This window comes from Lentinula edodes (genome assembly GCF_021015755.1).
Source record: "Lentinula edodes strain Le(Bin) 0899 ss11 chromosome Unknown C8R40scaffold_3, whole genome shotgun sequence".
Classification (NCBI taxonomy): domain Eukaryota; kingdom Fungi; phylum Basidiomycota; class Agaricomycetes; order Agaricales; family Omphalotaceae; genus Lentinula; species Lentinula edodes.
In genome coordinates, this window is record NW_025764309.1 from 1,289,496 (window position 1) to 1,308,968 (window position 19,473).

At 45.0% G+C, this 19,473-nt stretch overlaps 11 protein-coding genes across 11 annotated transcripts; 6 read left to right on the plus strand and 5 right to left on the minus strand.

Moving 5' to 3' along the window:
* Positions 1 to 15: 15 nt before the first annotated feature.
* Positions 16 to 905, minus strand: C8R40DRAFT_1034477 (uncharacterized protein; the record flags this gene model as incomplete). Its single annotated transcript, XM_046223434.1, has 2 exons — positions 16 to 669; positions 729 to 905. 2 exons carry the CDS (start codon positions 903 to 905, stop codon positions 16 to 18), a joined length of 831 nt encoding a protein of 276 aa, XP_046091095.1.
* A 225-nt stretch (positions 906 to 1,130) lies between these two features.
* C8R40DRAFT_1166213 (uncharacterized protein) lies at positions 1,131 to 2,147 on the minus strand (the record flags this gene model as incomplete). Its single annotated transcript, XM_046230818.1, has 5 exons — positions 1,131 to 1,244; positions 1,297 to 1,426; positions 1,489 to 1,873; positions 1,926 to 1,992; positions 2,046 to 2,147. 5 exons carry the CDS (start codon positions 2,145 to 2,147, stop codon positions 1,131 to 1,133), a joined length of 798 nt encoding a protein of 265 aa, XP_046091096.1.
* A 414-nt stretch (positions 2,148 to 2,561) lies between these two features.
* Positions 2,562 to 3,641, plus strand: C8R40DRAFT_1083941 (uncharacterized protein). The gene is made up of 2 exons (XM_046227285.1): positions 2,562 to 2,708; positions 2,814 to 3,641. The coding sequence occupies exon 2, from the start codon at positions 3,021 to 3,023 to the stop codon at positions 3,240 to 3,242; it is 222 nt and encodes a 73-aa protein (XP_046091097.1). The 5' UTR covers positions 2,562 to 2,708; positions 2,814 to 3,020; the 3' UTR covers positions 3,243 to 3,641.
* A 1,659-nt stretch (positions 3,642 to 5,300) lies between these two features.
* Positions 5,301 to 5,738, plus strand: C8R40DRAFT_1158554 (cerato-platanin-related secreted protein; the record flags this gene model as incomplete). The annotated part of the gene is made up of 1 exon (XM_046229756.1): positions 5,301 to 5,738. One exon carries the CDS (start codon positions 5,301 to 5,303, stop codon positions 5,736 to 5,738), a length of 438 nt encoding a protein of 145 aa, XP_046091098.1.
* Positions 5,739 to 6,122: 384 nt separating this feature from the next.
* C8R40DRAFT_1158555 (concanavalin A-like lectin/glucanase domain-containing protein) lies at positions 6,123 to 7,219 on the minus strand (the record flags this gene model as incomplete). The annotated part of the gene is made up of 5 exons (XM_046229757.1): positions 6,123 to 6,335; positions 6,400 to 6,472; positions 6,525 to 6,690; positions 6,742 to 6,859; positions 6,923 to 7,219. The coding sequence occupies 5 exons, from the start codon at positions 7,217 to 7,219 to the stop codon at positions 6,123 to 6,125; spliced, it is 867 nt and encodes a 288-aa protein (XP_046091099.1).
* A 109-nt stretch (positions 7,220 to 7,328) lies between these two features.
* Positions 7,329 to 8,553, minus strand: C8R40DRAFT_1083949 (DOPA-like domain-containing protein). The gene is made up of 8 exons (XM_046227286.1): positions 8,436 to 8,553; positions 8,362 to 8,375; positions 8,165 to 8,311; positions 8,033 to 8,111; positions 7,951 to 7,981; positions 7,895 to 7,899; positions 7,739 to 7,842; positions 7,329 to 7,684 (listed from the first exon to the last, which is right to left on the minus strand). The coding sequence occupies exons 1-8, from the start codon at positions 8,492 to 8,494 to the stop codon at positions 7,566 to 7,568; spliced, it is 558 nt and encodes a 185-aa protein (XP_046091100.1). The 5' UTR covers positions 8,495 to 8,553; the 3' UTR covers positions 7,329 to 7,565.
* A 139-nt stretch (positions 8,554 to 8,692) lies between these two features.
* On the minus strand, positions 8,693 to 10,887 carry C8R40DRAFT_1245062 (uncharacterized protein; the record flags this gene model as incomplete). The annotated part of the gene is made up of 4 exons (XM_046233615.1): positions 10,366 to 10,887; positions 9,939 to 10,319; positions 8,906 to 9,750; positions 8,693 to 8,836 (listed from the first exon to the last, which is right to left on the minus strand). The coding sequence occupies exons 1-4, from the start codon at positions 10,589 to 10,591 to the stop codon at positions 8,693 to 8,695; spliced, it is 1,596 nt and encodes a 531-aa protein (XP_046091101.1). The 5' UTR covers positions 10,592 to 10,887.
* A 21-nt stretch (positions 10,888 to 10,908) lies between these two features.
* C8R40DRAFT_1083961 (glutamate 5-kinase) lies at positions 10,909 to 12,804 on the plus strand. Its single transcript, XM_046227287.1, has 7 exons — positions 10,909 to 11,026; positions 11,077 to 11,264; positions 11,321 to 11,431; positions 11,479 to 11,574; positions 11,637 to 11,811; positions 11,862 to 12,540; positions 12,594 to 12,804. Exons 1-7 carry the CDS (start codon positions 10,915 to 10,917, stop codon positions 12,688 to 12,690), a joined length of 1,458 nt encoding a protein of 485 aa, XP_046091102.1. The 5' UTR covers positions 10,909 to 10,914; the 3' UTR covers positions 12,691 to 12,804.
* On the plus strand, positions 12,805 to 14,519 carry C8R40DRAFT_1083963 (phosphoribosyltransferase-like protein). Its single transcript, XM_046227288.1, has 7 exons — positions 12,805 to 13,011; positions 13,073 to 13,112; positions 13,181 to 13,645; positions 13,698 to 13,818; positions 13,871 to 13,979; positions 14,035 to 14,093; positions 14,164 to 14,519. The coding sequence occupies exons 1-7, from the start codon at positions 12,978 to 12,980 to the stop codon at positions 14,329 to 14,331; spliced, it is 996 nt and encodes a 331-aa protein (XP_046091103.1). The 5' UTR covers positions 12,805 to 12,977; the 3' UTR covers positions 14,332 to 14,519.
* Positions 14,520 to 16,025: 1,506 nt separating this feature from the next.
* On the plus strand, positions 16,026 to 18,035 carry C8R40DRAFT_458282 (uncharacterized protein). Its single transcript, XM_046235127.1, has 12 exons — positions 16,026 to 16,211; positions 16,273 to 16,388; positions 16,450 to 16,463; positions 16,520 to 16,665; positions 16,726 to 17,040; positions 17,098 to 17,116; positions 17,177 to 17,204; positions 17,265 to 17,286; positions 17,347 to 17,382; positions 17,442 to 17,466; positions 17,525 to 17,597; positions 17,659 to 18,035. Exons 1-12 carry the CDS (start codon positions 16,187 to 16,189, stop codon positions 17,785 to 17,787), a joined length of 948 nt encoding a protein of 315 aa, XP_046091104.1. The 5' UTR covers positions 16,026 to 16,186; the 3' UTR covers positions 17,788 to 18,035.
* A 247-nt stretch (positions 18,036 to 18,282) lies between these two features.
* On the plus strand, positions 18,283 to 19,234 carry C8R40DRAFT_1166220 (uncharacterized protein; the record flags this gene model as incomplete). Its single annotated transcript, XM_046230819.1, has 3 exons — positions 18,283 to 18,690; positions 18,804 to 19,007; positions 19,070 to 19,234. 3 exons carry the CDS (start codon positions 18,283 to 18,285, stop codon positions 19,232 to 19,234), a joined length of 777 nt encoding a protein of 258 aa, XP_046091105.1.
* Positions 19,235 to 19,473: the final 239 nt, after the last annotated feature.

Sequence of the window (19,473 nt, forward strand, 5' to 3'; positions counted from 1 at the left end):
ATTACTTAGGGCTGTTTATTGCGTATTGTAGATCCAAGACAATCGATACACACCCTCTAAGCGTCGTCCCATATCAGCAAACAAATACAGCGGCTCCTTATATAATACATATAGTCCTGAGAGTATGGGAAGAGCGAGGGCGGCTGCCAGTATCTTGCGACGAACTTTCGAGTTCTTTGGAACGACAGAGTTGCTGGACGTTTTTTTGACAGAACTTTTGAAACCGAAGTTTCCCATAAGGACTCGTGAACCCTCTACAGCATGTGTAATAGCAGCACCAACAAGAACCGCATACATGGCCCAAGTTCGAGCTGGCCAACGCTGAAGTCCATACTGAACAAAAGAGTATTCCAACTCAGATGGTCCAAGAGAAAGAACAGGCGGAGAAGTAGTCTGAGGTAGTATTCGGTGAATACCAAGATGGATTGGAAGAAGTAGGAGGACGGTGTAGGCGGTGAAAGAGAGAGTCGTAGTGGGAAGGGCACCGCGAATTCGTTGAGAGAACGTCAAAGGCTTGGAGGTGTTCCCATCTGTGATAGATGGTGATTTTATTTTTGGATACATGATGAGGGCGCGCCTGATGACACCAGACAAAGCGTGAACAACCAAAGGACCTAGTACAAGGTACGGTTCCGCGAGACTCGTCTGGTAATATTCCCTTCCAAGAAGCTATGAATCGGCAAGGTCAGCCTGAGAGTTGGACATTATTTAAAATGTTTATGACACACCATGACTTGAGAAGAAAGCGAAGATCCTCCAACGTTGGCCAAGGCTGGGGCGCTAAGATGTATGAGCAGAAAGGTAGTTATGAATGGTGCGCTGACATGAGAAGAGAGGTTTATGAGCGGTAGAAGTCTTTGTCGAAAACTAAGAGAGCGGGGGGAAGACGCGTCGGCCATTGGCATCAAGCTAAGGAATATTGTATACCAACGATTGGATTCAGACGCGTCTAGGCCGATGGAGATGATAATTACAAGATGAATATTTTGTATTATGCAATATTTAATGACTAAAATTGAATGAGGACATTTAGGTCTATCGCCGTCTATGAAACCCTTCAACCTCTAAAGAGGTGGCGGGAATAACGATATAAATAATGATACGTAGTGGGACTCTATACACGGTAAATTCTACATTCCAAGCTTGGGACTCTTCATAGGACTAGAAGGAGGGGAAACATAAGGAAACTCCTGTTCCCACAAGTGTCGTTTTGTACTTGGATATTCACATCCACAGTAAACGCACTATCAGCCCAGAATCAGTAAAAAGAAACGGGCGAGTTGAAATGTCACTTACCACTTCCGCCTTCGTGACAGACTTGGTCAAAAAATAGGTTTTCGGAGGGCCGTAGTCTACTAACTCAACGGATTTCACGGTGTTCTTATCCAAGGTCACTAGGATATTTGAGTGAGAGGGATGGTTATCGCTGTAGCAGAGATTGCCTTATAAATATAATGATAGAAGTGCATAGGACGACGAATGACTTACCCGTGCAGAACATACTTCTCGGTAGCTACAATGGCCATTTTGTCGCACATCAACGTAAAAGTTTGGTTCCGCATCCTTTCTCTCACTATTTCTCTAGCATTCTTGTAGGCCTCCGTCTCCTGTAATGGTTGACCAGCCTTCCTCTTTATGATAATGGCAGGTTTTGAGCCCAATGCACTGACAGTGCCAGAAGCGACGAGATCGCCTACGGCTCTGAGTGCCTTCGCTTCTCCAATAGCAGCATTGTCGACGGCATTGAACACCTTCATGATCAATGAACTACTTTTGAAGCGTAGCCCGTATCCAGTCAAGGAATATATAGCGAAATTGTGCGATCCAGCAACTTGTAATTTTGCACCAAGCTTGACACCCCACAATTTCTTCGCTGAAGATTGCTTTATGGGAGACGGAGCACGAAAGTGTACTTTAGGACTCACCGTAAGCTTGCCTATCTTTCTTGGTAAAGAATGCTGGGTTATCGACTTCGCCCTGTATCCAAGCTGGCTGTAAAGAGAGTAAGTGAAACCTATATGCACTGAACGCGCGAACATAATCACCAAGTTCTCTCTTGAATCCAGATTCTGATTAACTGGGGCAGCATGTGTACATATTGAGAGGATTGAGAGAATTAAAACGATAGTGGGACAGAAGATGCGCATACTGGATTGCTCTGACCAGCAGAGAAGATGATACGGGTACCTCGTACTAAGAGGGTTTCATTATATGAGAGATATCACACAGCCCCATGTATTCCAATTAGTTTCGTTCATCGCCGACGGCGGCCTATCTCCTCCAACGGTACTCAGGGTATACCTCGGTCTTCCTAGCATGTAAGCTCAACGGTGCACTTCTGCAGTTTTTTCTTGACCTACCTTGCCTCTCACTTCATGTTGCTATATTATTCAATGTCCAAACAGTGCCGAACAGCGGTAGGGCCCGCTACCTTGATAATTATACGAGTCCAATATTTGTGAAAAGCCTTGGCCCTTCTGCGAGATCAGAACTTCGTTCTTCGCTCCTCCCGCAGGAATTTGAAATAAATGGAAGTGCGGAATAATCTGCACGTGATGAGTAGCTTGATCATAATATTAGGATAAGATAAGCAGTGGCGATGAGTGCTACTGGGCGCCTATTCGTGCTCACTCGAGACACTCACCGCTAGATCTCCTACCGCTTCATCTTTCGTCATGACCCACCTTCCTACCCTTCATATTACTTTGGTAAGTTTATCCTAGCTCAGACTCTCCGGGCATTAGATCGTGTAGCGGTGTGTTGCCCACCTGGACCCCAGGCAAAACTAATACTGACTACTACATACATTATAGGATATTATATATGAAGACACTCGAATAGCTTACTCGCAAAATCGAAAAGCTCGCTCTTCGAAATCCTTCTACATAGCTCTAAATAGGTAGCGGGAATCTGCTATTGTACCATTCTTTGCCATGGGACATATATTTGCCATGTACACAGACTGGCAATGCCTGTGAAATCAGTGTCGCTTTGGTTTATCTGCCAACCTTTGATTTTTGATGGTACACGAGTTTTGTTCACTCTTACTTCCACTTACTTCCATTGTAGTCGCTTATAAACCTCAAATTTTAAGACATTTACAAAGATATGTAATGATTATACTTGTTTATAATTTTTTGACAGAGCTCCAATTGCCATACCCATTGCATGTCTTCCTCGGGTTCACCTTCTTGCTCAATCTCCTCATCCAAATCCTCTTGCACTTTGACTCAAACACATAACCTGTTGATACCCTTTCTGCATTCTAATCCTCACCCACAGCTGTGACTTACCTTCATTTCCATGTTTTGATGTAAGTTCAATCGAGTTTGGTTTATCACGATGATGCTCCTGGTCTTGGTGCCAATCCAACTGAGGATTAAAGTCAGCTACATTGATCTCCTTGGCCTTTGCACTGTGAGGGCTTTGCTCGATAGCATCTAGAACCTCAAAAGTTCCATGTAAGCAACCTCACTGCCGGTGCATTTCGAGGACAAGGAATAATGGTTACTGCCCGTGGTATGGGCTCATTGTGATGACTCATCAAGTTTATGTTTTCAACCACGTTCACTGCGGGGATGAGCCGATTTCCTCGAGGCGAAAATGTGGGTTTTATCTCGAGGTTATGTACAAAAATATGGCAGCAGATATTTTGAAGGAATTGAGCTGAGGTTATGGTAAAATTATGAAAAGATAATTTAAAATAAGCACGGCCCCCCGCCAAATTCACGATAGCTTCACAATAATCGCCACACGAAAAGTTTTAAAATTCGTGCCCAGGATTTTTGATGAATTTTGGTAAAAATCCTTGCATTTTCTCTACATTTTCACCGCGAAGACATTGGCTCATCCCCACAGTGGTTGGCAAGGAAGAACCTGGGAAGAACAGAGGAGCTTGTGGAGAGCTTGTGGCCACACGGCCTCAGACGGCGATATTCTTGCTTTGGAGAAACCGGTCATTTCCTCTTTCCCAGTTGGATGGATCTGGTTTTACCGATCATACATCGACCATGCTATGACTCGCGAAATTTACTTAGCCTCAGGTACTGCATTAAGGGAAGTGTCACTAGGGGAGCCATGACCATAAGGAAGGATTTATGCTACCCAACGATCCTGCTAACTTACCATCCGAACGTTAGTCCTTGCTTGTCTGGAAGACCCAAGTCCGAAGCAAATTCCACCCCAAATCGATCAATATCAGTCTTTCATATGACGGCAGATTTCACGGAAAATTCCGGAGTTTCAATTGATGAGTTGTCAAGCGTCCGACGTCGAACCTCAAGCAACTTTGTGTAGTGTTTCAAGGAAAATGGGTCTAATATTGCAACAACTGCCTCTGAATGTGCTCTATACCTCCCCCATTTACATGGATGTTCTTGAGCTTCTACTCTCAGGGGGACTTTCTGCTTTGATACTTACTATAAGTGGTTACCCATGGAAATAAAATTATTAAAGTTATTCAAAAAACTATGGATCTAGTAGTACTTATAGTAATATCTCTGCAATTTACATCAACACTTACACTGCTATTAAGACTCAATTCTGAATGAATTCTCAGTTGGTGTAGTACACAACTGAAGTTAAATTAATTGTGCAATGAGAAACTAATCAAGAGAGACAGCCTATATGCACAGTATAGTTATAGTGTCATAGGCAAGGCTGAGCATCTGCAAGATGGTGGATGCAATTCAATGAAATTTTGGACGCTTGAGGACGGAGGTTGGAGGATTTGATGGTGATTGAAGCTTGAAGCAGAGATAATCAATACAATTGGAGGATTTCTCACGAAAGCTCGAGAATTTTCCGTAAAAACTAACTTCATACTTTCATCGAATAAAGAACCTTGGACCCGATCACTGGACACTGTAAACGACACCGCTTCTCGTCAACATTAAATCTTCTTTCTCAAGGTCTTCCGAGATCTCAATAACATATTTCTGTAAACCCGCCGTGAATCATCCTCCAAAGGCCTTCTTTCACCGTTTCTGCTTAATTTCTAGCAGTGCGCGTTCATGCAATGCTCTTGGCTGGCAGGGTAGGCGACGGAACTTTTGAACTTTTTTCGAAGATTGTGTGGTTTGTGTACGGCTATTAGTAGGCGATTATATCGGAGTTTGTCTGAGACTGTGTTCTCCCGGTATTCTTAAAGTTTTACTCTCAAAAACGTCACGCGTTTGCGGTCATTTGTGCCCATCTGACTCGCCTTTATAGAAGCAGAACGAATAAGGGTCTAACATCCAGTCCCTCCAAGATCATCCCATACCCAATCCTCTAACAACCCCCGTCAAGTGCTTGTTATCATGAACTTCTTCACGTTCTTCGTCACTCTTGTTGTTGCTGCCTTCGCTACCCTCGTTGCGGCAGACACACTCCAGTACGACACTGCTTACGACGATGCAAGCGCCTCGCTGAGCACTGTCGCCTGCTCTGATGGCTCTAACGGACTCCTCACCAGAGGGTTTCCGACTTTTGGTTCGCTTCCTTCGTTCCCAAACATCGGTGCTTTTGGTGCCGTAGAAGGATGGAACTCGGCAAATTGTGGAACATGCTGGCAAGTCACGTACTCCTCCAATGGCGTCTCCACAACTGTGAATGTGCTTGCCGTGGATCATGCTGGAGATGGCTTGATCAATGTTTCGGAAGAGGCCATGAACACTTTGACGAATGGGAATGCTGTCGCGCTTGGGGCAGTCACAGTCACTTCGGTGCAAGTCGATTCCTCTGCTTGCGGATTGTGATCCCGCTGGTCAGTCAGTCTGCATCACACGCTCGACATACGTACTAATTTGCATACACCGTAGATGATACTTTCGTTTTCCTCGGGTTATCCCTGCGGTTACACTGGGTTACGTTCTTGAATGACATTTTGCGCAACGCCACACGGACACATACTTTATAGCATTTTGGACTTCATCGATAGCATTGTTTTGGACTATATTCATTTGGCATTTACCTTTCCTACGTAAATTCTTGTTGAATTGCGTAGGCATATAATTGTTCATAAATTCATCAAGCAGCTGTGATCTTTTACCAGGACTCGCCCTTGGGTGGGTTCAAAAGATAAATACATCCTCGCCACAATATTGACTTGCCAGCACCAGCTGGAACAATGTGACCAGATTCTAGATAGTACACCTCGCAATGTTTCCAGCCCCACTGCAAGTTTCAATAAACTTTGCTTCACTCAAACTCGTCGAATTAAAGTACAGCTTGACATATTCCACAGACGCAATTGCATTGGAGGTTGGAGGCCCTTGTGAGAATTCTGGGTCACCATTGGACCATACATTGACGACGATCTCCGATGCTGAAGTGGGGACATTCTTGGTTATTGTCTTTAGGACACATAGAACGATGAATATTAGACGACGTCCCGGATAGGTAAGTAAATAGACACACCGCTGTCAAGTTTGAGTTGTAATAATACTCTGTCGCGGTCTTGAGCCAGTCAAAACGGTGTTCGCCAAACGTACTACATAAATTTCAACTCAAAAGATTGAAAAGCCTCGAATGACGATACCCACGTAAAATTCGCACTTTCAACTTCGACATCTCTATACGAGACCTCGTCTACTTTTCCGTTGACTGTTCCAGGTTGATTTGTGTACTGAATTTGTTGTTGGGCATTGCTACCCGAAGAGAGAAATTCGATGTCCTGTTCTTGCGTGTCCGATTCGTAAGAAAAGAAACCTATAGGATTTCGTGAGTTGCTCCGTAGTCCAGAAAAAGGAAGATTTTTACCAAAAACAACACCGGGAACAGACGGGACAGACGCACGCATACGGAAAGTACCATACAGAATATCTGATCTTTCCGTGAAGATCTCTCCACAGTCAACGTTGCTACTGCCACTGGTATACTGGGAAATTTGAGAATGCAAGATTGAGATTATGAAGGTAGTACGTGTAGAATGAACACTCACTGCACTGGCCTGGATCCCAAGCACACTGTTATGATCTAATACATTCGCGGTAACATATTGAATATTGGCAGTAGCGGGCGAAGATTGAACCTCGTTGTCTGTTGATACGATCCAGTCGTTACCAAGAGCAGCGAGGGCACCCGAGGTCTTTGTGAAATTCGTGACAATAGACTCCCTCCATACGTGACCTTGATCGTCGATGTAACCGCAAGAGCAATTAGCGCTGGTACTAGCGTGGCTGACACCTATGAAAATCAAGAAAAGAATGTTACGTAAGGTTGTGCGGAGGAACTCCATCGTAAGTGAGTGTGAAAGGAAAGACGAAGAATGAATGTATCGAAAGGTCACTGAGTGGAGAACCGAAGCCCAAACGACAGAACAAAACAAAAGAGGGAGTTCTGAGAATGTGCGAACATTCAGAAAAATGCTTTTCATCGCCTTCACCGCCATCAGGGCACCATCACAGCGTCCCCGGCGGTAAGTATTCCTCCGTTGGACAGACACACGAGTTGATTCAGGTTGATTTCCCGCTAGATCCTACAAAAGCTGCAACATTGTTACTGTACTTAATTCAATTCGCTAAATCTGCCATACTAAAGCCTAGGAGTAAACTGTGAAGGCATCCTTGAAGGAAGCAAGTGATTCAATCCGAAGGAGCTCGAGCGGCTCCTTTCTCATTCTTCAGTAGGTTTTCGACATTTGCGCCCAGTCTTCGTCTGTCATCCAAGCTCAACGGAGTCGTCGCTGAAGAATAACCAAGCCCTATATAAGAGTCAGCGCTCACCGACAGCAAGGCATGGTGTTGAAGGAACATACGGAGGCTGGGATATTGTAAAGGTATTTCATCCGATCTCAATGGAAGAGTAGACAAATCTAGAGGGAGGGAGGGGCCGAGCCACGCAGAGCGTAATTCGTGGTCACTTGGACGGATTGGTGTGGTATTCAACATTAAAATGGAGACAAGATACATACAGACGCTATGAGAAATCGTCAGTCTACGACGAAGGCATTCGGACAGCTCTGCTTACTTCATCTCTTGTAAGGGGATGGACCAAAACACTGAGGTGGAGATTCATGAAAGTGTCAAAGGCTCAAGCAGCTTGCTGTTACCTCAAATTGCCACGGTTCATACAGAGATAGGAAAATACGGATGAGAACGTTTCTGCGGGAACCCATATTTCGTATGAGCCTGTAGTGCGGTGATTGAGCCACGGTGCCACAGATTTGCGGTTCGATGCTCACCAATAGGATGCGGACCCATAGGTTCTGTGTTTACACGAAAGAGGGGAACAGCGACAAACGCTCCGTCTCGTCTTAGACGTAGGACTGCATCACGAAGTTCAAGGGCTGCGTAATGTTGATCGGCATTCTTTTGTGCAAAATATATGTCTAGGTGTGTTCTTTCAACCGGAGATAACAAGGGACTCTTCGCCACTCACGGAAATGCCATTCTCTAGGAGCCCCAAAGTCTTTCAACTCAGGCCCAGGCAATAGATGCAGTTACAGGGCATACTTAATTTCAGTTTCCAGAACATCTTGAAGATTGTTTGAAGGTTTTGTATCGATATCCATACTGAAGCGCGCGCTAGGGTGGTGGCGGGCAAACTTTGAAAGACAATTCTTCCCACATCTACTGTACATAAGCATTGCTGCATTATTCATTTAACACTGACATTTGAAGCTTGAAGCTCGACAATCTTGAAAATGCATAGCGTATCTTTACATACATGTCTATGGAGATACTGAAAAGTGACAGAATGGATGGGGACATCATAATCTCAAAAAATCATCGGCATAGATAAAGGGAGGAATTTTCCTAAGGCATCTCGGTTGTGGATCATGTTCGCGCCATCCTGCAGCTGGGTGTGATGAATTTCCTACACCAAATGGCCATGCTGGAAGATAACAAAATTCCTACAATTCGCAATGGTGGGTGGTCAACATATATGTCTTTGTATAAAAGGTCAAGAAACGAGTACTTACCAGTTGTTTACAAGCAGGCTTGCATCGCATCCAGGTACCCCAATCTAGCCAAACCATCAAGTTCCCAAGATCTACTTTCCATGTATACAAAAGGAAGGTAGCGTCTTCTGGTTTGTGTGTCGATCCAAAAAGCGGACTCATGCCTTCGTGGACTCCATCTGTCCACATTTTGGTCATGACTCTACATAGTTCGCGAGTAGTCCCCTCTATCGCGTTGCGTAACAGCTCTTCAGAGTTTGTGAGCGAAATGGCGGAGACGGCGGAAGTGTGTGATAATGCACATTCCTTGTATACAGAAGAAGCCCAAGCTATATCGGGCGACGTTCCAGTAGGTGAAACCGAATGCAAGACGAATGGTCGAACGATGGATTCAATCATGCGGAAAGCATTCTCTGCCCAAACATTTTTCTCTGCCCGTACATTTGCTGGTGCAAGAGAAATGGTGGTAGAGTTGATGATATCCCATAGATCCTCAAACGTGTCTCCGTATAAATCCACAATCGAATGTAAGTGGGTCGACCAATCGAGATGGTTTCCAGCGCACTCGAGAGAAGACCATGCAACCTCTGCAATTTGTCCTTCCAGATGCACTTTGACTCGTGAGATGTCCTCCTGTGACATTCCGAGCAGGCGATGCCGCAGCCTAGGTTTCCCCTCCCGGACGGTGGACAGCGATGGAGCCAGCTTTTCGTCATAGAGAGAGACCAAGTGTGCGAGGTCTAGTTGGACCTGCGTCATACCTGGATAATGGTCAAATCGTCCAGAAATCCTCAGAAAGTCGATAGAGTCGGAAGTAATGGGTAATGGTCCGATTGGTGTTCGTGGGGTTGGAACTGGGGATATGTCTTTTGGAGGAATTACCAGTGGAGTCGATTTGATGTCGAGAAGAGATCAATTGGAGCGGACTGAAATCGCACAACATGATTTCACTAAAATCGCTACAGTAAGAACAACCAGTAGGTATGGAATAAATGATTCAACTTGCGAGATACTGGCGGTTCTGCAGAAGATCCACAACCATCAATATTTCAACCGGAGATTGAACGGAAATTTATGTACCTAACGAACCCATCCAATCCTACTTTCGCCCCCCACTCGCATAATTTCTGTATCCTCATTCCTTCTTCACGTACAAGGTCAGGTTTAATTTCGCCCCAAGTGAGAATGTCCTGGCTATCCATTGCACCGTCGCCGATTTTCGCCGCGCTAGATCCATCGAAGTACAGAATCCGGAGAAACCGCTCGACTTTGAAGGTATGTAACCAACAGCTCTGAGATTGACCGTACAGCTTGCAGAAAATATAAGAGGCCTCCGGATCAAATGCCACCCACTCCATAGTTGGAATGTTTGAGTCACCCCGACCATGATAGAGCAAAGTTCCTGAACGAATTATACCTGGAACGAGTGTGTGTCCTGGAAGAAAATGAGACAATCAAACCAAGAGTGCAGACAAGCCAACCATTTCGATACCGCAAGTTGGGAGCTGATTGCAACAAGGAACTGATCGTTGCGAAAACGAGATTTGCGGTTGAGTTAGATGTAAGCGGCTTGTTCAAGTCCCAATCATCATCGCTACTTTGTAATTCTGTCGGAACAAAGGTCGATGCGGCTGAGAGCGACTGTTGATAGACAGCTAAAGAGCTCTGCAAGAGGCTAGTAAAGATAGTCAGCCAAAAAATCAACATCGTGGTCAAAAGGAAAGCACAAACTGGTGGAATCAAGACGTAAAAGCCGCTGGGTTTGAGCGGAAGCTTCTATTAAAAAAGTACAGAGATCCTAAACGATTTCAGTTCGAACACCAGTGTGTGATTCTGATTTTCCCAAGTGGCATTTGGGAGCACACAGTCTGCACGCGTCATTTATGGTCGGAATTCAATGAGAGGGCTAGTATGTTTCTCAGAAGAGAGACTGGAAAACAAGAGGGCGAACTTTGAACTTGTATGTAATTTACTGAGAGGATACGGTGGCAGTGCAATTATTTACGCGTTATTTACTTTGTCATGACTCGATGCCCGGCGCTTGTTTCATCGTGTTCAATCATGCACCTTCTCCGTTCTCAGTCCAGATCCTTAGCATGTCTCGCACAAAGAGCACTCCATGTATCATTGTCATTAAGCTCGGTGTGTAAATTTGTAATCGTTCAGGAGCTTGCACTTATCTTGAATTACAGGGACTTCATCAATCGTCCATGAAGAGACCCATCAGCCATTGTTATCAACTCTCTCATCTGTAGTTGAGACTGTTGTGCATCTGCGAAAGCAAGGACACAAAGTCGTGCTCGTAAGCTCAGGTGCCATTGGCGTTGGCCTAAGGCGAATGAATATCGCAAGTAGACCAAAGAATTTATCTGGGACGCAGGTGCGACCAGTATGAAACTCGCACTGAACATGCAGACTGATCAAATCACTTGTAAGGCTTTAGCAGCGATTGGACAAGGTAGATTGATTGCATTGTATGATGAACTCTTCGGGCACTTGGAGCAACCCATAGCTCAAGTTTTGTTAACTCGTGGAGACATCTCGGATGTATGTCCTATGTCGATTTCGATACTCAGCTATCTAATATGTTTTAGCGAACGCGATATCTGAACGCAGTGAACACACTCAATGAGCTCTTATCCATGGGCGTAGTACCCATTGTGAATGAAAACGATACCATCTCCGTGAGCGTACGTATTTCAGCGAACTTAGTTTGAGTCTGCTGTATGCTGAGGCGTTTTTTGATCAACAGGAAATCAAATTTGGAGATAATGATACGTTATCTGCGATAACATCATCTATGATACATGCCGATTACTTGTTCCTCTTAACTGATGTGGATGGTCTATACACGGCGAATCCGAGGAAAGATTCAAAAGCGAAACAGATCGAAATTGTCACATCTATCTCTGCCATTAGGTCTCAAGGTAAATCTTCGTCGTATTCATAAATGACTTACCATTGACTAGTGTGTTAGTTAGCACTACTACGTTAGGTTCTAGCCTTGGGACTGGTGGAATGGAAACCAAGATAATCGCTGCCGAGATGGCGACAGGTGCCGGTGTCACCACTGTGATCACATCCAGCAAAAGGCCTGAGAATATTTTCGCTATCCTCGAATACCATGACTCGCTCAAAAGCACTGCGTTAAGTTCAGAACCATCGAACGAAAAAACCTTGATCCCTTTAACTCGACCTCCACATACCGTATTTATGCCTTCTCTCGTTCCAATGCGGGATTTGAAGGCATGGACAAGCCATACCTTGTTTCCTGCGGGCAGTGTGGTAATCGATTCCGGTGCTCATCGCGTGTTATCCAAAAGAGAATCTGGCGGTCGTCTACTTGCAGCTGGTGTGATTGGCGTTATGGGTGCATTTGCCTCTGGCCAGGCTGTTCGGATAGTCATCCGAGTTTCGCATGAAGAGACAGATATGCTCAGTGCGCAGTCCAGTCGACCCGCATCTCCTCGACGTTTGTCCCCGATCGCTATGGGAACGTTGTCCCGGTCCAGCTCATCCGGAAACCTTGAAACAAATAAATCTCTCAATGTTGAGGCGGCTTCACCGCAATTCAGCGAACACGATGTGATCGAGGTCGGGAGGGGGTTAGCTATGTATAACTATGCACAAATATCCAGAGTACGAGGTTTGAACAGGTTGGTGTTTGGGTTTCTGAAGTTTGTTGATTGATGCTGAATATCCTTTTCAGTTCCCAATTAGTCCAGGTTCTGGGCTACGCTGACTCGGAGTATGTCGTAGAAAATATTACTATTCGTGTACCTCCTCGCTCAACTTCGGAGAAGTGACGATATTTTTTGGTTCTTTGCTTGTGGTGGACCGATATCCATGAAAACGAAACCAGACAGCTTGCGACCTCCAATTCCCTGCATAATAGGTCGTCAGTACAGCCGCACGCACGTTCGTAAGTCGTTCACTGCGGAACAATTCCGAATCTCGGCCCGTGGCTATGTTGATCGATTGCAAATTTTCCTCCATTCGATCTTCCTCCCACTACACCGACATTACCTACCTTCATACACCTTTCCTTCAGTCTCATCTCATGCAATAGTGTAAATTCTCATTCTATTATATCATGTACCACAACAATTCCATCCGCATCTTGACCGGTGAGCTTCCACATCCCTATACCTTGACACCACGTCTCTTTACTCACTATCTTTCTCTCAGGAAACAGTCATCCTGAACTTGCTCAAGCAGTGACTGAGCGGTAAGCTGTTGCTTTCCCAAGTTGCGGCTCAAAGCACTCTTCGAGACTCGACATTTGTCATCCCTTAGACTCAACGTTCCACTCGTACCATGCACTGTCAAGAAGTTTTCCAACGGCGAAATCAATGTCAAAATTTCTGAATCCGTACGAGATGAAGATGTTTTCATCATCCAATCTGGCTGTCAGGATGCCAATGACAACCTCATGGAACTCCTCATCCTCATTTCGGCCTGTAAAACGGCCTCCGCCAGACGGATAACAGCCGTCATTCCTTCCTTTCCCTATGCTCGGATGGACAAGAAGGACAAGTCTAGGGCGCCCATCACGGCAAAACTCGTCGCGAACATGCTCGTTGTTGCTGGCTGTGACCATGTCATCACTATGGATCTTCACGCCAGTCAAATACAAGGTTTCTTCGACATTCCTGTGGACAACCTGTTCTCAGAACCTCTGGTATTGTCGTACATTAAGAGGTCAATTGAAGGTTGGAAGAATGGAATCATAGTCAGTCCAGATGCTGGAGGAGCGAAGCGGTGAGTACAGACTCTTGCCAGTTGAATTTTCACTTACCCCTGTGCGTTGCAGAGTGACAGCCATCGCGGACAAGCTTGGAGTGGAATTTGCTCTCATTCATCGAAAACGAGATGGTAAAGAGGTTGATGCGCCGGAGAGAATGGAAATTCTGGTTGGAGATGTAAAAGACAAGGTGCGTCGCACTCATAAAAGTATGATTCTATGTCTCATTCGGCACTTCGCAGGTTGCTATCCTGGTTGATGATATGATTGACACCGGCGCAACTCTTTCACTCGCCACGAAGACGTTACACGAGAAAGGTGCTAAAGCTATATATGCTCTGATCACCCATGGTAAGCTTTCAGCTCCAAGAGAGACATGGCATTGACGTATTTCGCTGTTCCGCAGGATTACTCTCCGAAATCAATTTGAGTGTAATAGAGCGGTTACCCATTGATCATCTTGTCGTACGTCAATGTCGTTTTGTACTTTCGTCGAGAAGTCATTCATGACCTTGCGCGCTTCTACCCCTAACAGGTGACAAATACTATCCCTCAAGATAAACATAAGGACGGTTGCTCTAAGCTCACTGTCATTGACATCAGCCCCACAATTGCCGAAAGTATTCGGCGTACTCACAATGGAGAAAGTATCAGTCTCCTGTTCGGTGAATGGGCAGACTCTGGGAATGTCGAGGTGCTCTGAATTTGGAGCAATGTTTCCAAGCTTCCAATGTATCAAGAGGACACTTGTTTTGTACATGGATTCTTGTATCACTCAATGTGACAATGTGGATTACAAGCTATCTTTTGACAGATGGAAGTCGACATCTCGCATAGCCTTGTCAATGTGTCATGGTCCTTTCCAAATCGGCTGTTCCTCAATGGGACCGTGTCGGTTTTCCTTTCCAGATGACTTTCCAATGATTTTCTGCTCAAACAACTAGGTCATCACTTCTTCTGGCTCCAGTCCTTTAGTCGTGCCTCGATAGGCCTTGCCCTGCCCCAGTCTTCCGAAGACTCTGGGTCATCACGGCAAATGCGATGGACTTGACGAAAATGTATATAGGGTGAGTGGTATAAACAGCGGTAGATGTAGAACATGTAATTGTGTTGGATCTCATTAGATTCACCCAGGATCCACTCGGTATTCATAAGATCAGCCATACTGACGTATAGTCTTCATAGGGAGCAGTTCAAAGTTGAAAGTTGAAAAGTCAGCTCTACATATGCTTTTTGGTATGCGTTTCTCGTTTAACTGTAAAGTGAGATTGCACTCCCTCTAGATCTGGTTGGCTTACAGTCTCACAAAAAAAGAGATACATTTTTGGCGAGCTCATTATGCGTTCAAAGAGGAACGAACAAAATGAATGGGTCAATGGTGAAATTTTCAAGGAACACCTGTGGTTTCATCGGTCGGATCGTTCCTGTAAGAAAGGGCCTGGGAGGTTTTGTGGACTTTTCAAATACCTTACTAAGTTACTTCAAGGGGATTCGGGAGGACTAGTGAATGAGCAGGGTATAGCGACTTGACTCCCAGCCAGGCCACAGTACTTGCTCTACTATTCAGTCAGAGGCATTCGTTGGTCGGCGTACAGTTTAGAGAACTATCGCAGTATCCTCTAGTATCCTTTATGTATAAACCGCGGGTAATAGGTAAGGAATTCTCGTTTCAATCAAGACCAATCAATTGAAACGAGTTTTCAATGTGTACAGCTTGTCAAGGAACGAGTTCCCGAACAAAAATACATGTACATAGCGCCATATGCGCATATCCCATCCCTACCAACAAACTCGTTTTGAACGTCTTTAGCAAGCGCTTTCGATAGTCGGAAGATAATTACGCACTTTCGACTTCCACAACCGATAGCAGATTCACATGAACGATGCGACCTCTTCTCTCTTTGATGATCATCGTGACTCTATTCAGGAGGAGATTCACAATCTACGGGCAAATATAATATGGTAGGCTCCCTTTGGGCCTCTGCGAGTGTTTGCTGGTAGGCTGTCAATGATAGCTGATGGGCTTTCTATTTCCACACGAATTTTTGATAGCACTTGAAATTTGACTCCATTTTCCTGAATGTGTTTATTTCCTCGGTTTTCTTGCTGGCTTCATTCCGTCCTCAATAAGGAAGGAAACGTGAAGAGGATCACCGCACCGTATGAACAGTTGAAGCCTATGGTCCAGGCTACCGATACACCGCATTTATTTGAAGATAATGTGTTTGCCCGTTAACTGATATCTCTTGCGACGATTCATCGCGATCAACATACCGTGGAAGTCTATCAAAACACCCAGCGGCAGTTTTAAGTTTGTTCAATGCATTTGATTCATTGTTTCTGTGATGATCACGATAATTTCAAGGTCCTCTAAGAACTTTGTTAGCATCAATCAAGTTCTCTGCGAAACCCGCTGACATGTGGTTATCCCCTGGTTATCCCCTTCTATGAATATGACCAGTTTTGATGAGCTCCGGCACTAGCTTTATTTAACAGAAGAAAGCACAAAGCGATTATCGTTTTCAATCCTTCCCTTCCTTTTTGTTAAACAGGCTCAGATGTCTTCCTTGAACTCGACGCTGGGTAAAATATGTTCTCGTTTTGAGTATCGACAGGGTATGTTCTTACATTGCTATTTATCTAGGTGTTCTCGAGATAGGTATCTTGATATCCGGGGTGTTGTTTGGTGTCGTCACTACCCAAGTCTATGTCTATCACAAGAACTTCCCCAAAGATTCGCTCTGGCTTCAACTCGGTTTAGTACGTCTCTCTGCTGGTGCTCTTCACGATTAGTAGCTCATGGGATCGTATCGGATACTAGGTTGATGGCATGTGGTACTTATATTCCAACGTCATTCTCAAGGAAGTGCTAGCTCACTGTTCATCTTTAGGCTCATCGAGCTCGGACATACGATGTGCATCTTTCATGCTATCTACTTCTACACTGTAGCCAACTATGGGGACCCCAAAGCGCTCCTGGTCGCCCCCGTCACATTAGGTATAGCCGTAGTCTTACACGGGATAACAACCATCCTAGGCGAGCTCTTCTCTTCCGCTCTAGTTTTATGCGGTGCTGAATTTTACCCATCACTTACAGTTCAAGCATATTTCACTTACCGGATTTTCCGCTTTTCGAAGAAGCCCTACCTTATTCCGATTTTCAGCACTTTCTTGATGTTTGCCCAACTACTTGCTGTTACAACGTTGAGTGCTGAGGCAATAAAGGTTGCCCAAATTAGCTTGGGTCTCTATCTCGAGAAGTGGGAATGGCTGCTTTTGACTACACTCTGGCTGCGTGTGGCTGCAGACCTCACAATCTCATCGTCGTTGGTGTTCTTCTTGTACCGACAACGAGATAACGCCTACAAGAGCACGGTCTTGGTCGTCGACCGATTAATCCGCTGGACTATCGGTGAGTATATTCGGCCGTATGCTTTCCTTTGGTAATTTATCAATGTTTTTCATTTAGAAACGGGCGTTGTGACAAGGTATCTATTATATATTGCGATCGCGGGTAAAGCATTGCCTGAACGCCTCCATCTTTGCAGCATGCTTGGTATTATATTGGTGATATCAGTAAGTAGCGTCTCAGACGATACCTGTAATTCTATGCTTACTATTTTTCACCTGGCATAGTACCTTACCGCCAAAGAGAATTGTGCGTACCTCTTAAAGCTCACCTGAAGGGTACCGAAATTGACGGGCTTCGCCTTCATAGTCGCCTGGCTCGCGCTCTTCATGGTACTTCCGAAAGGTACGATTGTCATTAGATATTTCTGATGCAGCAAATCTGAAGTCTTGTTTCTTTCATAGTGTTCTCCAACACATTATTAGCAAAGTGAGAGAACAACATCTGGCATTATTGCGAACTACATTAATCCATCGGCCCCGTTCAGCATGAATTCGCGAGCTTCTCTGCGCACCATGCAAACCTCCGTTGAAGTTTCGGGCACTAGTGGCCCCGTTACGGTAAACATTAATACCCTCCCTCAGCCACTGTGAGCTCAGATGCTTAATAATTCGCCTTTAGAATCGCAGCAGGACTCTTGCAACCGGTATGGCAGTGTCGGTCCACACGGAGATGGACACCTTTGATATATCCCGCGGCGGAAACTGGACCATTGACAGTACTCCCGACAAGAAGTACGAGTCTGTATGACTATGAACTACTTTGCATGTATCACTGGGATCAGGGCAAAACGATAGCTGGACTTTGAGGTTATGGAAACGCCGACTTTTGTTATTGATAATTATTGACTTCTGGCCAATTCTTGGGCTGTGTTGTATTTGTTATTGTAACTTGCCTAATATTCAGGAGCGTGTCACCTATAGAACTCGTAAATGGAGGAAGATGGACGTTCAAGTTGAAAGATTTGTTTACAGTAATTTATAGATCATACTTGCTATATGATCGTCCCGGGGTTGCTTCGTGGGCCTTATAAAAAAGCGACGATCGTTGTCTTACCATCATAGTAAGGGAGGCGCTCGTTTCCAATTTTAGCTCTGAAGTTTGAGTCGGTGCACATTTAGGGATGGGAAGAACAGCTTTGACCGGCGTGGGATAGTGCGCAGCACGTTGTACCTATCTGTCTGCCGATTCCGAGAAGCAATAAACATCCTCTGGTCATTGCCACCAAACCTGAAAGCCATAACCATGATTACCGGTGTGTTTGTTGGTGGAACATCTGGCATAGGGCGCGCCATGGCCCAAGCGTTTGCTCGCCATACGAACGGCAATGCTCACATCGTTATCATTGGCCGCAACAAAATTGCAGCAGCAGAACTCATTGCTTCGTTTCCTAAAGCCGACACCAATGCTATTCACGAATTCATCCCATGTGATGTATCCCTGATAACGAACGTCCATAACACAACTTCAGAACTTGCACGACGCCTTCAACGAATTGACTACCTTGTTCTATCTTCTGGCATACTCATTTTCGCTGGGAGGAATGAAACAAGCGAAGGTCTAGATGATAAAATGGCTTTGAGCTATTACTCTCGTTGGACGTTTATCCATGACTTGATACCTCTTATGCAAAAGTCTGAGCGGGGTGCTAAGGTGTATTCGATCCTTGCGGCAGGTGCGAATAAGATAATCTGGATTTGAGGAAGAATCATACGTTTGGGAAAATGACGGCTGCACTCACGACCTATACACACGTCGCATTTCAGGTGAATCTCTTAACCTATGACCATATCTTGGACAAGATAAATCTCTTGGAACAGAAATTCGCAAAGGAGGAACCCAACATGTCGTTCAACCATGCATTCCCTGGTTTTGTTCGTTCCCCGATGCTTACGCCGTCGACATGGTATTGGAAAATCCCCTATTATCTTGTGTATCCTATATTTTCATTCATATCTGTGACGCCAGAGGTGAGCTGCTTTAATCTGAGATGCCAATGGAATTGTGATTTACCTTTTGATTCAATTCTTAGGTTTCCGGTGACATCCACTTTGCTGCTTTGTTGGAGTCTCCTCCCGGATTCCACTCCTACAACCCAAAAGGAAAATTAATGCAATACAAGCCTGCAGAAGAAGAAACTGTAGAAATTGTTTGGGAACACACTCTAGAGTTGACGGAACGGTTGCATGAGCACTGAAAACAGTGTTTGTAAAGTGCCCGAGGTTCTGAGCGCCTACTCAATAATTTTCTCACTCTGTTCCGTACCGAAACTGCAGCCCCAGCTCTCTTCCAAGGGCTGGTGCATCCAAGACGTTACAATTTGAATTTCTTTCACGTAAGAAACTTTGCTCGTACTATTTATTGGAATAAGAGGAGCAACAATCAGAGCTCCCGCCTCTGCCACAGACGACTTGTCGAGCAGTTTCCCTTTGGATA

What these genes read in the sequence shown, in the direction of transcription:
- C8R40DRAFT_1083941 (XM_046227285.1), top strand. Translation starts at nt 3,021, where the DNA reads ATGGTACACGAGTTTTGTTCACTCTTACTTCCACTTACTTCCATTGTA.
- C8R40DRAFT_1083949 (XM_046227286.1), bottom strand. Translation starts at nt 8,494, where the DNA reads ATGGATATCGATACAAAACCTTCAAACAATCTTCAAGATGTTCTGGAA. An exon ending in TATGGGTCCGCATCCTATTG is followed by an intron (nt 8,112 to 8,164) that starts GTGAGCATCGAA and finishes ACCGCACTACAG; the next exon opens with GCTCATACGAAATATGGGTT. An exon ending in TTTACAATATCCCAGCCTCC is followed by an intron (nt 7,685 to 7,738) that starts GTATGTTCCTTC and finishes ACTCTTATATAG; the next exon opens with GGCTTGGTTATTCTTCAGCG.
- C8R40DRAFT_1083961 (XM_046227287.1), top strand. Translation starts at nt 10,915, where the DNA reads ATGCCCGGCGCTTGTTTCATCGTGTTCAATCATGCACCTTCTCCGTTC. An exon ending in ACGATACCATCTCCGTGAGC is followed by an intron (nt 11,575 to 11,636) that starts GTACGTATTTCA and finishes TTTGATCAACAG; the next exon opens with GAAATCAAATTTGGAGATAA. An exon ending in AGAGTACGAGGTTTGAACAG is followed by an intron (nt 12,541 to 12,593) that starts GTTGGTGTTTGG and finishes TATCCTTTTCAG; the next exon opens with TTCCCAATTAGTCCAGGTTC.
- C8R40DRAFT_1083963 (XM_046227288.1), top strand. Translation starts at nt 12,978, where the DNA reads ATGTACCACAACAATTCCATCCGCATCTTGACCG. An exon ending in TTCCATCCGCATCTTGACCG is followed by an intron (nt 13,012 to 13,072) that starts GTGAGCTTCCAC and finishes TCTTTCTCTCAG; the next exon opens with GAAACAGTCATCCTGAACTT. An exon ending in GCTCAAGCAGTGACTGAGCG is followed by an intron (nt 13,113 to 13,180) that starts GTAAGCTGTTGC and finishes GTCATCCCTTAG; the next exon opens with ACTCAACGTTCCACTCGTAC.
- C8R40DRAFT_458282 (XM_046235127.1), top strand. Translation starts at nt 16,187, where the DNA reads ATGTCTTCCTTGAACTCGACGCTGG. An exon ending in TCCAACACATTATTAGCAAA is followed by an intron (nt 17,467 to 17,524) that starts GTGAGAGAACAA and finishes GGCCCCGTTCAG; the next exon opens with CATGAATTCGCGAGCTTCTC. An exon ending in GCACTAGTGGCCCCGTTACG is followed by an intron (nt 17,598 to 17,658) that starts GTAAACATTAAT and finishes ATTCGCCTTTAG; the next exon opens with AATCGCAGCAGGACTCTTGC.